The sequence below is a fragment of the Mesoplodon densirostris genome, chromosome 14 (genome assembly GCF_025265405.1).
Source record: "Mesoplodon densirostris isolate mMesDen1 chromosome 14, mMesDen1 primary haplotype, whole genome shotgun sequence".
NCBI lineage: Eukaryota > Metazoa > Chordata > Mammalia > Artiodactyla > Ziphiidae > Mesoplodon > Mesoplodon densirostris.
In genome coordinates, this window is record NC_082674.1 from 37,804,604 (window position 1) to 37,821,430 (window position 16,827).

At 45.7% G+C, this 16,827-nt stretch overlaps 1 protein-coding gene across 3 annotated transcripts in view; it reads left to right on the forward strand.

Moving 5' to 3' along the window:
* PRKCE (protein kinase C epsilon) overlaps positions 1-16,827 on the forward strand; it is a 548,717-nt gene that overhangs the window by 186,461 nt on the left and 345,429 nt on the right. For all 3 annotated transcript variants that reach the window (XM_060116774.1, XM_060116775.1, XM_060116773.1), the window contains one exon: positions 5,501-5,564. In XM_060116774.1, coding sequence (XP_059972757.1) covers positions 5,501-5,564 — 64 coding nt within the window. The remainder of the gene's footprint in view (positions 1-5,500; positions 5,565-16,827) is intronic.

A 16,827-nucleotide genomic window follows, 5' to 3' on the forward strand; every position in this document is an offset into this window, starting at 1 on the left:
ATGGCTGGGGTGCTAGTGCAGTGGTCAGGGTTCTTGCTGGACAGGTGTGGTGTGCTGGGAGGAGTATAGGACTCAGAGTCAGGAGCTGAGGGTGCAAGTTATGATGCCTCTGCCACTTACCTCTGGCTGTTCAGCTCCGGAGGACTTATCCTCAGAGACTCTACCGTGTGAACGGTGCCCCTGCAGTTGTGCCGTGTGTGTGCTCTCACTAGCCCTGCTTATCTTCCTTAACCTCAGTTTTCTCGTACATACAATGATGCTAATAATACTTGTTACCTTACAGGTTAATTGTGAGGAATCAATGCAATAATGCTTGTGAAGGACTTTGTGAATGCTCAGGCACCACCCAAAAAAGTGCCCGTGTGTCTTTTTGCTTTTCAGAGATGGCTTTTTCCTGGTTTCTGTGGTTTGGGCTCTTTCCCCATTGCTTTGTACCTAACTCGCAGGAATGGAGCTCTTGTTTATGCCCAGACCTTCCCCAAGGGCTCTGGGGGGGGTGGGGATATGGGAAGGAGGTGGCAAGGTGTTCAACGCGTTGCTCTGACTTAAACCGGACTGGCTGGGGAGCCAGTCAGTTGCACCTGAGAAGGAGAATGAACCCACGGAGGACAGCCAGAGGCTTAGAGTTATGAGAACCCTGAGACCTGGTTGTCAGAAAAGGCTTTGTGGGGCTTGAGATGGGAGCTCTGTCAGAGTCATCTCTCCAGTGTGCTCCAGGCAGCAGCGCTGTGCGGGAATCCAGCTGAAAGCTCTCGGTACCCCAGTTTTTCTATCTGAAAAGTAGGGAATATGTATTGCTGGCCTCCCAGGAGATTAGATGAACTAATGCAGGTGAAACCTCAATACAGTGTCCCAGGCCTAGTAGGTGCTCAGACAATACGTGGTCATCCTCAGCTTCTCCTTCTCTCGTAATCACCTCATGACCCTCTGATGACCAGGGCTGTAGCCTTTTTTTCCTACTGGGTTTCCTCCAGGGCTGGCTGAGAAATTCTCACCTTAGTTCTCCACCTGCTATTCACAGCACTGTAAAATCATCAGATGTCCTGAAATAATATGTAATAACATCAATTTGGGGCAAGAAAATGCTTTTTGGGGGGTGGGAAGTTTCATAGAGTGGAAAGAACATCACATCGGATTAAGTAACAGATTTGAAGACTTGGCTTTTTAATAACAATAGCAGCAACAATGACCGAGTGTTCTGTGCCAGGCACCGTGCTATGCACTGTACGTAGATTTTCACATTTTACACTGTGACACCCCCAGTGTCACAGGACCTGTTATTAGCTCCATTTCACTGAGGAGCAGTCTGAGTCTTAGAGAAGATAGTTGCTTGCTTCAGGCCAGAGAGCCAGTAAGTTCTCTGTGAACCACCATATACTGAGTAACTCCTCAGTGCCAAGTGCTTTGCATGTGTGTCTCATGGAATTGTTACAATAACCTGTGTCACAGATGAAGAGACAGAGGTTGAAGTTCAGGGAGAATAAATAATTGCCTGACTTGTAAGTGACAAAACTGGGATTCAGTCCTGGTGTGACTCCAAAGGCTGTTTGTCTCCCCCATGGTTCTACTGCCTTGCTTCTGGCCTCAGCTGGAGGTTGAAAGAGAATCATAGTCAAAAACAGAGATAGGGGCTTCCCTGGTGGCGCAGTGGTTGAGAGTCCGCCTGCCGATGCAGGGGACACGGGTTCGTGCCCCGGTCCGGGAAGATCCCACGTGCCGTGGAGCGGCTGGGCCCGTGAGCCATGGCCGCTGAGCCTGCGCGTCCGGAGCCTGTGCCCCGCAACGGGAGTGGCCACAACAGTGACAGGCCCGCGTACCGCAAACAAACAAACAAAAACCCCAGAGATAGTATCTGGGAAAGTGCATCAGATAAAGGTATGAGGTTCAAGGAGATTTGATAAATGGGGTTGCATCTGGGAGAACTGGGAGGAATCTGAAGCCTGGGAGAAGGAGCTGAGAAGAAACCCTGGGAATGGTTGGGAGGAAGGAGGAGGCCTGCTTTTATGTAGTGCCAGCTGCCTGGCGGTGATGCCAGCTATCAGCTTGCAGGGGTTATGCAGTGCTGGGCACCTACATTGCTTCATTATCCGGGCCACATGATTGTGAACAGAATTGTGATTAAGTTAATTTGGCCGTGAAGTTACAAGGCATTCCACCCCCTTTTGTACCTGATAACCCCTCTAGTCATCCACGTTGAAGTCTCACCACCCTGCATGGATTCTCAGAGCCTTCTCACTTGGCTGGCGCTCAGCCAGCGCTCTGCGGCCATCTGCCCAGGCTGCAAAGCTCTTTGTTGCTCTTGGCATGTTTAATAGCTTAATTTCTATTTTTCTGTTTGAAAATGCAGTTCATCGGCACTGAGGCAGCGGTGGGTGCTAAAATGGTTTCTGATTGCTATCTTGAATGTTAATATCCTAATACATTTTATCATCAATGACCTGTCCCCCGCCACGAGTTCTCACTCCCCTTTTGCAAAGAAAGGCACGCTGCCTGCCTTCCGTTAGGCCTCGCGGCCCATCTCATTCCTTTGCTGTCTCCCTCCCTGCTTTTCTCAGATACCATTGTACTTTGCCAATGAAATCCACAGTCGTGGGAAATCTTTGACTTGGAGGATATGAGAAAGTGTTTCATTTTGCCGGCGGGGTTTAATAGGGATGACCTAATCTCTAAAAGGCACACATTATTTAAATTCCATGCTTTCAGACAAGGGGGCCCCTGATACTTTTGAACTGTGGCAGCGACAGGATTCTGGTTGGGCTCTGTTGTTTTTCCTGTTTGTAATACAGTGCAGGGGCCAGGTTATGCTTGTGGCACGGGACAGTATTAATGGTGAGGATGGTGGAGAACATTTTCTTTACCCAGAAACCTGAAATCGTGGACTCTTTGGCATCACGAGTGTGTTATTTGGTTCTCCTCTGGATCCCAAGCTCAAGATCCCAAACTCAGGTGAGCGGTCCCTGTGGGGCTACCTGAGAGCTCCCTGCCCTCCCTCACTCTCTGCCCTGACAGAGTACCTGAAATATCACAGGGACCTCGCCTGGGGGGCACTGAAGACCCATGTTGGTGGAATTAAAATTTTGAGGGAAACCATAAGCACTCTCAACCACTAAGAGGCTGAGTCTGGAAATAATGTGAGGCTCACGAATGGCTCAGGGAATCTGGATTAGGAGTGGAGTGAGATGTCGGGGGGAGGGACCCAGGGAGCATCGGTTCAAGGTGAGTTTTTACCTCATAGGGAATATATGGTACTCCTGGTATAGCTGCCTCTTCTTCCCCTCTTGCCGCATTGGAGCATCATTTTAGTACAGATCACCTGCCTTCCTTCCTTCCTAAGGAAGGGGCTTGCAAGAGTGAATAATCCCAAAATAAGCTCTGGGACACAGAACATTTTCCCACCTCCACAAAGGTTTATTGGGTGTCTCCTGGCCAACAGACAGTACGCTAAACACTAGGGATGCAAATAAGATGTCATAGTCTCTGTCTAGCCGAGGAGAGAGACATACTGGAGCCGTGGTTGAGATATGTATGTGTACTATAAGAACACAAGTGAGGGCTTCCCTGGTGGTGCAGTGGTTGAGAGTCCGCCTGCCGATGCAGGGGACACAGGTTCGTGCTCCAGTCCGGGAAGATCCCACATGCCGCGGAGCAGCTGGGCCTGTGAGCCATGGTCGCTGAGCCTGCGTGTCCAGAGCCTGTGCTCCGCAACGGGAGAGGCCACAACAGTGAGAGGCCTGCGAACCACAAAAAAAAAAAAAAAAAAAAAAAAAAGTGAGGGTAGTTAATTCTGACTCGGAATATCGGAATATCTGGAAAGGCTTCAGAGAGGAGGCAATAACTGACCTTAACCTTGAAGGAGGAGGAGGTGTCCACCAGGCTAACCCTTCCCAAGTAGTACTTGTTAAATGTGTGCCTGCTCCTCGCTGAAGACCATGGAAAAGAAAGGGAGGGGCTAGTGGCTCCTGCCCTCAAGAAACTCACAGCTTGTTGAGACCAGCCTGGCACATCTGAGCCAAATGGAGCTCTGCACAGACAGATGGGACTGTGGAGGCGGGGGTCGGTACCAGCGGTACTCAGTGATCCAGGGTTTCCAGAGTCGCTAATGTCTCGGGGAGAATATGGTCTCTGTGAGGACAGTGCAGACCTTGGAAGGATGTCGACTGCAAGCGGCCCAGCCCCTCTGCCTCTCCTCGTCATCCTGCTTCTGTATTGGGCCAGTAGCTTGCTGGATTGGGAGGGGGGGAGGGAGGGCACGAGGGTGGGTAGAGAAGGTTGCTGGTGAGAATTTAGCGACATTGGCTCTCTCCTTACAACCCTGGTAGAGGCTGGGGTTTGCAACACGCATGCACCAGCATAGCCCGAGCATGGTGGCCCTTCAGTCCCGCACAAGCACCACTCACATGCCCAGCCTTTGCTTATTCTGTTGCTTCCACCTGGAATGCTTTCCCTTTCTTGTCTTCGTGAAGTCTTCCCAGGCTGCTCTTTTTTTTTTTTTTTTGCGGTACGCGGGCCTCTCACTGTTGTGGCCTCTCCCGTTGCGGAGCACAGGCTCCAGACGCACAGGCTCAGCGGCCATGGCTCACGGGCCCAACTGCTACGCGGCATGTGGGATCTTCCCGGACCGGGACACGAACCTGTGTCCCCTGCATCGGCAGGTGGACTCAACCACTGCGCCACCAGGGAGGACCAAGGCTGCTCTTTTACACTGATTTCAGGTTCACCAGATACTTTATATCAGTTATTCTCTGTCCCTCATTCTTAAGCTGGGTTCAACATTGTTCTGTTTTTTTTTTTTTTTTTTAGACTCCCCAGTGAGATTGCAAACACCTTGAGAGTGGGGATAATGTCTTATGCTTTTCTTATCTTCCGTGAGCAATTTGTGTAGTATAAAGAACAGGGGCTTCTGTAGACAGTCTTGGCATTAAACCTCAGCATTGCCATTTACCTTGGAACTTTGAGCTCAGTTTCCTTATTTGTGAAACGGGATTTAACACAGGGTTTCTCAACCTTGACACTGTTGGCATTTGGGGCTGGATAATCCTTTGTTGTGGGGACTGTCCTGTCTGCTGTACGATGTTTAGCACATCCTTGACCTCCACCCATTAGATGCCAGTAGCATCACTCTCTCTCCAAGCATAACAATCAAAAAATGTCTCCAGATATTTTCGTGTCCTCCAAAACGTTCCTTATGTCAGGTGTCCCCAGTGTAGTTCCTCATGTCAGGTTTCCCTTGTGCAGCAAAATTGCTTCCAGCTGGGCACCACTGGGATGACACTACCTGTTGGGTATGCACCAGACCTCATTGTTACTGCATCCGGAACATAGACATTCCACAAATGCTGATTCTCCTTGATCCCTAATTCACCCAGCACTCGGCGTGTTGCAGATTCATGGATTGAATGGAGCTGCCTCTAGGTTTTAGCAGTTTGGGGTGGAAATGCCATGAACTCTCGGGTTGCCCCTACAATCACTAACAGAGTCACTGTCATTTTCTTAATTGCAGATTGATCTGGAGCCAGAAGGAAGAGTGTATGTGATCATTGATCTCTCGGGGTCATCGGGTGAAGGTAGGAGAGTGTGAGCTCTCGTCATTGTTCTTGTCCATCGACCCTTTTGTCTTTTGGTCTCTCCCTTCCCTCCTTGGCTGAGACATATTACAGTGACATTTAATTAATTGGCACCCTTTAAAGGAAAAGGTTATTTTGAAGATGCTTACGCCTGTGTACCAAAAGGGACCAGCCATCTGTTAGCTTTGGTGGAGCAGAGGGAAGATTTTCGACTTAGGGAGTGAGGCCAGTAAAGCAGGCGTCCCTGCGCATGGGTGCCCAGGCAGGCTTCGGTGGGGCGGCTGCTCCCCCCGGAGGTGCGCATGGGGTCAGTGTGTGTGTGGTGGCCAGGAAGTAAGACCAGTTGGTCTCACGGTATTCAGAAATGAAACAAATGAGGTGTCAAATTTCAGAATCAGAAATGTTACTTCCATAAAGAGGGATAAATGAGGAGTTTGGGATTAACATATACATACTACTATATATTATAGATAAGCAACAAGGACCTACTGTATAGCACAGGGAACTATACTCAATATCTTGTAATAATCTATAAGGGAAAAAGAATTTATATGTATATATACATATATATATTTATATGTATATATACATATATATTTATATGCATATATACATGTGTATATATATGTATATATACATACATATATTTATATGTATATATACATATATATATTTATATGTATACATACATATATTTATATGTATACATACATATATATGTATATATACATATTTTTTATGTATATGTGTGTGTGTGTATAACTGCATCAAAAAAATAAAAATAAAAGAAGTGTTACTTCTCTTTACCAGTTCTTTACCCAGGCAAAAGCTCTGCTCTTAAAGAGAAATAATGGGGTGAGGATATCTGCTCCCCACTAGCTGATTAAGTAGGGTATAAATGTTTTCTGATCATTGGATTTTCCTTCTTTCTTCTTCTTACACCCTCTTCTCTCCATCCTCTCTTTGCTCACTTACTACCTTTCAAGGCTTGCCGCGTGGTGAGGGCTGAGCAGTCGGGGTAGAAGGGAAGACTGGACAATAAAACCTTCTCCACGTGGAAACAGGGAGATGGTGGCAGACTTGGGCTCTAGGGAAGTTGGGAATTAGGACTAAAGTTTAGTTACTGGGACCATCTTTCTTCTCCTCTTCTCTTGGTGGGCAGGGGACAGAACAGTTGGCTTTAATGTCATGGCAGAAAGATGGGACGAGCAAGGCGGGTTCTTCTTGGCAGTGAGAAAAAATGGGGATTAGAGGTTGTGGCCCAAAGGGAAAGGCACAGCTCCTGGCTGGGAGACTTGGGCGTTTTATAGCATTTCCCCAGAATACTGGGGATTATAAGCACAAAGTCACAACCCCACAGTTTTGGGGATGAAGCTCTAGTTTGAGTTTCTATAATGGAGGAGGGACTATGTAAGCAAATTTAAAGGAGCTGGTCAAATGATGCACTTGACACTGGGGCCTGATGACTTTCATTTAACTAATTTAATCACCTGATTTCAACAGGTGTTCAGAATAATTCAATTATTGTGTGTATATGGAGCTCATGATAGAATTCAGTCCTCTCTTAATAGATCTCAATTATTTGGCATAGGTTTAAAACTTTAAATATCCTTCCAAAATTGGTCTCTTAACATTTTCTGCTCCTTATTGCAATTACATTTTGGCATTTCCAACTTTCCCTCTCTACTCTCAGCTCTGAACAGCCCAGAATAGAAACTATTGTAGAAGATTTGGAGATTTAACAATACTTAGTATGAATTATTCAAGATGTACAAAAGGGCCTAAAGTATAATAAAGCGGGTACCAGTGTACCCGCCACCCAGATTAAGAAATAAAGCATCCAGTAAGGTAAAGCCTTGCCTTACTTTTAACACAGCGTGTGATCCCAAATTTACCAGATTTCACAATATTACAGTGATCGCCTGATTGTTGATACTGGTGAAACATTTGCTGAGCAAAATCAATCCCCCTTTTTCCTTACATAATGTATATGCAACAGGATAATTAACTAAATATGTATTCCCTGTGCCAAGATGCTGGGCAATCAATGGGAGGCTTGGATTATTTTTTTCTTTGAAAAGATTAACGACTTGCAAAATTATAGAAGACATCCTTTTTTACATTAGAGGGAACGGACATGGACAAATGAATGAATAAATAAATCAGAGGCAATTGATTTTTTTCTTCTTGCTTCTACAGCTTATTGCATATGAATGACCAAAGCAGTTTTCATTGGACTGAACTTTTAGCCTATTTTTTTTATCTCTTTCATCTAAAGAAAATAGAGTTTACTTCAGAAATGCTGACACATGCCAGACTCTGTAAAGTGTTAGCATGTGTTGCTCTGAAGAAAAGAAGTTTTTCTGCTTTTTCTTAATTGCTTTTCCTGGATTTGGAATTCTTTCTCTGGATAGTGGGAAGGACTTCCAGCAATCTCTTTCTAGAAGCTGATCTTGGTGTGTTCTGTTTGTGTTCTACACATCTGTTCTCCCACTCCTGCTGCTGGGACTGTGAGTGCTCCTGGCCCAGAGGTGGCTTTGTTTTTGGAAGGATTGAGAGGGTGAGAAGAGGAATGGGAGAATGAGTAGCCACAACATTTGCTATCTGGATTGCATGGGAAGGGTCCAGGGCAAAACACGGTTGTCACACCCAGACTATGGACATTCATTGATTCTTATTTAGGTCCCTTTCTTTAGTGAAAATTCCTAACTCTATATTCTGAGAAAGGGTGAAAAAGAGAATTGAAATGAGGCACAGCGGACATTTTCACCACTCTATTATTCTGCCATCAAGCATCCCTTCAGCTCACCTATTTCAAGTGCTCCAGTCCCATCAATGGAAAAAAAGATACTCGTAGCAATTGCACAAACTTTACACCACATGCAAATACCAAAGAGCCCAGAGAAAGGTATGGGGGTGAGACTGTGTGAATACACCCCCTTCTTCTGGGATGTGCTAAAGGATTCTTTTTTCTTGCTAACGCACTGTAGAAAGCCTGGATGTTTACGTCTGCTAGAGCTGGAGTTAATGTGCTTACTAACTATTTAATAAAATTCCATTGCTTTCATGTCCTGTGCAGTTCATCATAATGGGATTTGACTGGTGTGTGCTTTAGCTAAACCAGGCAACCTAACCCCAGGTGTAAGGGGTCAGGCTGGATGACAGTTAAGGTCATTTCTGGTCATGCAATTTTGATCGTCGGTATAATGTGAATAGACATCTATCAGAGCTCAAGGCTGAAGGCTGGCTAATATCTGTAGCCAGTAGAAGGGATTGACAGGTACAGTGCCAGGAACTTTACCTATGTTATCCCATGTAGTAAACCTTCTGAGGATGTTTTGTGTGTTGCTCCAGGCTCGCGTGCCTCTTAGTGTTTGCTTTTATTATAAGTAATGGCCATGGGGCTTCCTCGTAAACATGGCACTACAGGATCACCAGATACTTAAATCAGAGCATAATTAGCCCGGGCAACAGAAGCATAAACAACAATGGATGTAGTTCTCGATTGTGCAAATTATTATTTCCTGTTGTGGACATTAGTTAATATTTCTTCCTTTTTTGTGATGTAATTTGTATATTACTTCTGTTCTTCATAGTAATATGACAATGAACCATCGTTTGCAGGCTCCCAGAGGAGGGGCAGTCAGGGTCTGACCCAGGGATTTCTACGCTCTTCTTCCCCCACCTTCCATCCAGGTGTCGTGTTGACCCAGGAGAGTTTTTCAGAGTCTTAGACAACAATAGAAAGAACAAGAAGTGGGCCTCAGTGGTATGTTTGGGTCCCCAAACTGTTTCTCCAATAACATGCCAAAGATACAAAATAATTGGAATGGGTTTTGCAGCACGTCCATCACAAATACTGTGGTTAGATCAGGTTGCGGAATGAGTGCATATTGTGGAAGCAGAAGATGAAGAGGTGGGCTCAGGGTCCAGCCCTCTGCCCTTCTTTCTATAGCCACAGGCTTCAGAAAGCATTCAATATCCTCTCTGGGACCGGCAGCAAAGAGAAGAAAGAGAGAGCCTTAGGAGTCCATCAGTGCTGAATGTAAACCCTGTCTCCAGTGCCTACTAGTTTAGAGCTTCAGATTTCTCACCCATCAATGGGGATAATGGGATGTATGGTAGGTATTATGATAGGGCTGCTATAAGGACAGTGCCCTCACATAAAGGTGATGCTCAATAAATATCCTAAAGGCCCTGGAGACCTGAGGGCAGGGACGTGAGCAATGTTCTAACCCAGTGCCCAGGAAGGAGCAGCAGGCAGGGTATCCAGGGAAGCAGTGTGAGGGCAGGTTTCTGACTCTGGGGTGTGGCATATGCAAAAGGTCCAAGAATAGAGCAAGGTGACAAAGAGGCAATTCATAGAATAATATCTGTATCTGGCAGGGGCTGTGAGATTGCTTTTTGCAGGATTCAGACCTTCCCATAGTTTTGCCCCATTTTCTGTCTTTCTCTTTCTTCCCAACCCTTCCCCCATTGAAGTATTTCCCAGAAGAACATTCTTTAGCTTGTCTGTGTCCTGTGGCCCTTAATGTTAGAAATGTCTCCTTGTCAGAGCCTGGGCTTGTGCCCTCTCTTCTCAGTGCAGACAGAACATGTTGTCCTTGCACTCTCATCGGTCCTGGGTAAAAGCCCTGCATATATTTGAAGACAGTTATTAAATCTCTCTTCTTCAGGCTGAATCAATCAAACCCCTTAACCTTTCTGAAGAGAGAGTTTAGAAATCTTATCTCATCTTTGCAGCTCTCTTCTGGACTTTTTTTGAAGTTGCACAGACAGGTAGACATGATCAAACCTGCTTTGCTTCATTTTAAAATGATCAGGTGTGTATAGCAAGTATTACCCCCTGGTGGGAGATGGTGACTTGGAGAGGTCAAGTGATGTGCCTGAGGCCAAACAGTTGATTACAAGGCCCTGTTGGGTCCAGACCCCAGGCTACGATCCAGGGCCCTGCCTGGATCATGGCCCTAATCATGGCCCCATGAGTTTGCCAACAAAGACCTCCTCACTGCTTTTAACATTTTAGTGCTTTTCTTCAGGAAGCTTTTTACAGAAATAGGAAGGTAAAGTTTATAGCTTTGAATCCAAAGATGACCCAGAAAGTCCCTTTCATAAATAAGCAGATCTCTTTTCCACTCTCTTTGAAATGAAAACTTCCATGGTCCCAGTTCAGGACTGGTCAGCTCCTTCTCAGGCTCTCTATAAGGTGGATCCATAACTAAGTCTTGGTTGGACTCATCCCAGCAGGTTAGTAATCTTTCTTACCTGTGTCCATGGCAAGCATTAGAGCACTGCCTTCAGGGTTGAAATAGAGAGGTAGGCCTTCCTCTTGACCCTCTGCCACTGGTAGTTTCTATGGAGATAACATCTTTCAGATTCCAGAGTCCCACTGAAGCTTCAGTTCATAAGAATTCTACCCTATTCCTTAGAATTTCTGCATTATTTAATCCAATGCCTTCTGACGATCAGATAATTAAGAAGAACCATTCATTCAAATGAAAAGTAGTCACTAATGCACTTTAGCAAATGTGCCCAGTTTGGTGCCCATGCTGAATTGGGGGACAGGGAAGTGGAAAATGAGAGATGGCATTTACAAGAACACATGGCCCTTAACTTCAAGGAGCCTGCAATTCAATTAGGAATCCTAGGCTTACCTGAAGGACAAAAGCACTAGGGAACAAGGCAAGGCAATATCACATTGAGTGCCTAAGTTGGTGTTACCAGGAGTTCTCCAAATGGGAATAAATTGAAGCCAGAATAACCCAGGGAAATTCAAGAAAGAGGCAGGGCTTGGGCTGAAAAGGAAAAGTTAGGTAGACTGGAGTGACAGGGAAGAAGCAGTGAGGCCATTCTTTTTTTTTTTCTTTTTTTAATATTTATTTGGCTACGCCGGGTCATAGTGGCTGCACAAGGGATCTTCATTGCTACATGTGGGCTCCTAGTTGCGGCATGTGGGACCTAGTTCCCGGACCAGGGATCTAACCCGGGCCTCCTGCATCAGGAGTGCAGAGTCTTAACCACTGGACCACCAGGAAAGTCCCAGGGAGGCCATTCTGAGTAGAGGAGATCATGCCCTCAGTATCAAAGACAGCTTTGAAGCTCTTATTTTTAGGTAAGTCTGGAGAGACACAATAAATTAAATAGATGCAATTTGTGTTCTCAAGGAGCTTCCAAACAAAGACAGTCATCAGTGTGGTGGACAGACATTTTCAAACAAGAAAATGAAATACCTTAAATGATTAAGCTGTATTTGAAGACTGAAGGCAGTTCTTTCTGGGTGTGTCTTCATGGTCAAAGCTTCTCACTCACCTTGGTCACCAGGGAAAAGGGATGTTCTAGGTCAAGTATGGTCAAGTCTGGGACATTGAGTAGAGCACATTTTATTTATTTATTTACTTATTTTATTATTATTTTTTTTAAAGCTGTGATTTTTTTCTTTCTTTTTTTGAAGATGTTGGGGGTAGGAGTTAATTAATTAATTAATTAATTTTTGCTGTGTTGGGTCTTTGTTTCTGTGCGAGGGCTTTCTCTAGTTGTGGCAAGCGGGGGCCACTCTTCATCGCAGTGCGCGGGCCTCTCACTGTCACGGCCTCTCTTGTTGCGGAGCACAGGCTCCAGATGCACAGGCTCAGTAGTTGTGGCTCGTGGCTCACGGGCCTAGTTGCTCCGCGGCATGTGGGATCCTCCCAGACCAGAGCTCGAACCCGTGTCCCCTGCATTAGCAGGCAGATTCTCAACCACTGCGCCACCAGGGAAGCCCCTAGAGCACATTTTATAAGCATGGGACTTAAGTGATTAGGAGGTCAAGCCTGGTACAGGCATCCATGTATATCTTTTCTGCACTCTCTTGTTTCTCCCTCAGCAGTCTTATGGAGTCCCATAGTAAGCCCTCCACCACCCTCAACCTTCTTCTCCTCTCCAGACTATCTAGCTAGTGTCCCGGCATCAAGCCCTGACACTCCCACCCTTTTCAAGTTCTGTCCAGTCTCTAACGAGAAACATTGCTCGACATGTTAAAGGGAGCCCTTACCCTCCTAAATCGGGGATTTCAAAGTCAGGCACTTGCTCCAAGGAGCTGATAGGTTTGCCTCCTGTGAGGTGCCTCAGGCAATAAGATGGTGGTCCTGCTCACCCCACGGCGTCCCCAGACATCCATGGACAAGTTGGATTCTCCAGTAGCATGTGGGGAACGGAAACAGCCTCAGCATTTGATAAGGGTGGAAATAACAAAAGTCAGATGTTCAAAAACATTGATCTTGCAACGTGTACCCCACATTCCCCCAACCCAGCATCACTACTTGCCACTGCTACTCAGACTCAGGGAGTAGGCCTCTTTTTTCCAGATTTTTGTCTCCGTCCTTTGTCCTGATAGAATAAATGCTTGTTCCTGGAAGTGGCCATATGCACCCGATGAGACGGGGGAGTCAGCTTGAAAGCAATGAGTAGCAAACCCCCATCAAGAGGTTTATAATGTCACAGAGACAATGCTAAAATGCTTGATGAGAAATAAGCCAAGAGACCCTCATTTCCTTCCAGATAGGCTCGAGGTGCACAGCAGTTCCTCTGAAATGAATCATCCACAGTTAACAACACCAAATGCCAACCATTAGCAGATGAAAAACAGAATTGAATCCTGAGTGTTTGGAGAGCAGAGCCCTTTAGGATCACTACCAAAGCCTCCTTCCTCTCAGCCATTTTGGGAGCGTAGATGTGCATTTTCTATTGACTTGTGTGCCTGTTTTACTAATGAAGTAATTGAAGGAGGAATACTCAGGTTGAAGAAATAAGCTTATAGAGAGGGTGGGTTTATAATAGATCCTTAGTCAAGAAGTGAGCCCCGTGTTTCCTGGTGTGACCTCCAACTCTGTCTCTGTTGTCTTGCTATACATCATTTCTTTGTCTTATAAAGAAGATCGTTTCAGGAAATTCATGTTTGCAGCTCAGATTGTACTGGGTCAAAGTGGCTTATAATTTAATTGTTTACTGTTGTTGATGTCCTTGTGATTTGGCTTAAAACAAAAGGGTATTTCCATTCATCTAACTTAATTTAGAGAGTTGTCTTTCAGGACCAATTCCTTTATTCTTTTATCCAGTTGAAATTGGCCAGTGCTGACAGTTTTATTGATTTTCCTTATTACCTAGCTTCGTTGAAACATTCACATTTTCACAATCAAGTGCATTCACCATCTTATTCAAGCTGCTAACACTGGGGCTTTTATTTTCCTCCTTTATTATAAATCTTTGGTGTGAGCTTGTGGGGGCCTGTGAGGGTGTGTGCTTTTGCCCATATACGTACAGCTGAGAATGAACGTCTGTGAAGCTCCTATTCTAGCTCCCCTTCGTCCTCACTGTCCCTCATTGGAGTCATCATTTATTTACTTATCTAAGAAGTACTAGGCCCTGGGAGTATAGAGTTAATGAAGATGGTCCCTGCTCTAGGGCATCTGTACTCTTACAGAAGGAGGCAGGCGCTAGACCAGTAAGCGCAGTAATGTGTTTTATCAGTTGGGTAGCTGTTGGGAGAACAGGGTGCAGTGGGACCACCACGGAGACTGCTCTTTCTGGAGTAGGCAGTCAGTAAATGACAACAACCACTGATACTTCCTTCCACATGCTCTCATCAGCTCCATGGCAACCCTGAAAGGCAGGTAATAACTGTTATCCTCTTTTCTTGGTTGAGGAGCCAGAGCCGCTGTCCACTGAAGGTGCATCCAGTCAGAAGATAAAATAAAGGCAGAGTAGGACTTGATTTACCAAAATGTGAACTTTTCAGGAGTACATCTGTTTTATAAATTAATGTATTCAACATAGAGCTATTGGGCACCTTTGCCAGTTACTCTTCTCAGTACTAGGGGCACAGAAGTGAACAGTGAAAACAGAAATCCCTGTCCTTAGGCGCCTTCCATTCTAGTGGACATGCTTGCCTGTGTGTCAGCTGTCTCTTCAAGATACATCACACACTGGGAACAGCAGTTGTCTCTGGGGAAGGGAAAGGGTGAATTGAGAAAGGAGGAAACCTTTCTTGTCAATGCTAATAATCTTGGTTTTCTTTCCCATTGATGTGTATGAGCTGCTAAAACGATTACTGAGAAAATTTGAAACAAAATGAATTAGGTGGAAATGTGACCATTCCCATACATACAGAGACCGTGACTTGCCCATGGCCAGAGGTTATGACAGGTTTCAGAAGACCCAGGCAGAGAGGAATGACCGGCTTAATCCACAGCATGAACGTCTAAGGGCAGGGAGCTCAGAAATAATGCACATGGCCCACTTCATGTCCTCTGTCGCTCAAGACGCCTCTGATTTGGAGTGGGAAATACTGAAATTCAGGATTCCCTGCGATAGTGCCTATCACCGAGGACTGAATGCTCCCAACATGGAGAGGCAGGTGGGCTAGGTAGCCAGACTGCATGGAGCAAGTGATGGATGAACGATGCACACAGAGCGTTCATTCCAGGGAGCCGCTGGCCTCTGCATGCCCAGTCCTGCTGCTGAAAGGCTGCACCCCTCTGGATGGACAATCCCATGTGGGTGTTTTTACTAGTGCCAGGCAGCACCCTCCAGCGTTTAGGGTCAGCTGCTCCTGTCCCAAGCTCGGCCATCTCCACACACTGAGAGGCTTCACTAGCTGGGGTCCCTTCTGCCCAGCTAAGCAGGGCGCACTGGCCGTCAGTGGGTTATTCCTACTCTCCGGACACTCAAGTTTGCCTGTTTCCTGACACTGAGAATAATGGTGATGTTTTAGTTCAGAGAGCTGTTGTCTGCAGCAGAAAGCCGTGGTCTCGACTATTAGCCAGGTATAAATTCTTTGGGAACTGTCAGGAAGAATGAAGTCAGGGGAAGTTAAGTCTGCTTTCAGGTGTATCTGTGTGTTATTGGGACTAGGATTTCGTAGACAACTGGATTTTAGCTTTTGTTCCACAGTTAGTTAATTACTGAATGTACCGATTTATTCGACAGATGTATCTGGAGAGTCTGTTGCCTGCCCGGCCCCATGCAAGAGCTGGAGAAACAAAGATGTAAAAGAAATAGGCCTTGCCCTTGAGGAGCTCCCAAGCTAGGGCACGTCGGGCAACAAGTCATCTGTTCCACTTGGACCTCCGTGGCCTCCTTGGTACACAGAGAGGGAGGTGGGACTAACGGCCCCTTGGCCCTCTGCATTGCTGAGTTAAAACCAAGAGAAGTTTGCATAGAGCTGGGCACCTGGAAGGAGGAAGGGAGAGAGAACAAAGATTTTAAGCCAAATCTCTGTACAGAGATTATTTTATTTAAGCGTAAATGAATCTGCCATTTTATCATCCCTGTTTTACAGATGGGAAAACTGAGGCTTAAAGAGTCTTAAGAATGTGAAGCACCCGGATCCTGTGAAGATGCGGATTCTAACTCAGTGGGCCTGGGGTGGGGCCTGAGGGGGACAACACTTTGAGGAGTGAGAGACTCTTAAGACCTGTGATTTCCCCTCTGAACCAGTTTCTATGGGATTAAAAATTAAGAAGGAAATCTGCTTTCTCTCTTCCCCAACTTCCAATCATTTAGTCTTTCTCAAAGTCAAGAATTTTGAATCCCTTTTTGTTTAGTATCCTTCCCCCCACCTTCTCCTTTCTTCTGGAAAAGGGCTAGGAAGGCACTTGGCATATTCTTAGGGAGGTAGGCAATGTCCAGGCCCTGGTGTTCCAGTCCCGGCTTTAATCAAGCACAGAAGGTCAAAATGGATAGCATCAGTGTTCTTCAGCTAGGAGAACAGGCACCAGTTTATACCAGGAAATCAAAAAGCAACCAGTCAGGGTATTGGATTTTTTTGTTTTTGTGTTTGTTTTTCTATAAATACCCTCAAGTATTGAGTGGTGCTTGAATTTGATCCCACTGTGCTAATTTTCTCCTGGTTCCTGGGGCTTTAATTAAAATAACTCACCCAGGAACCTTGATAAAACTTACCTCTACGTGATCCTCCTCTGAGGTAGGCAAGTTGCACCTGCCTTTAAAGAATGGGGAAACGCAGGGAGAGTTCTGAGTTAGGTCCTGGGTACACAGTAGGGGCATAATTTTTAACTTGTCGCATAAATGAAAGCATGACTAAATGAAATAATAGGAAAGGAAATTATGGAGAGAAACAAGGTGTTGGGACTGATGTTGCTTTGGATAACCAGTTGTTTCATATTCCAGTGTACAGTCAGTTTCACGGGTGGGCGTGGGCCTGCATGATTACTTTCTGTGCCTGGTACTTATTAGGGGCGCTCTGAGGCCACCTCAGGGCCTCCAC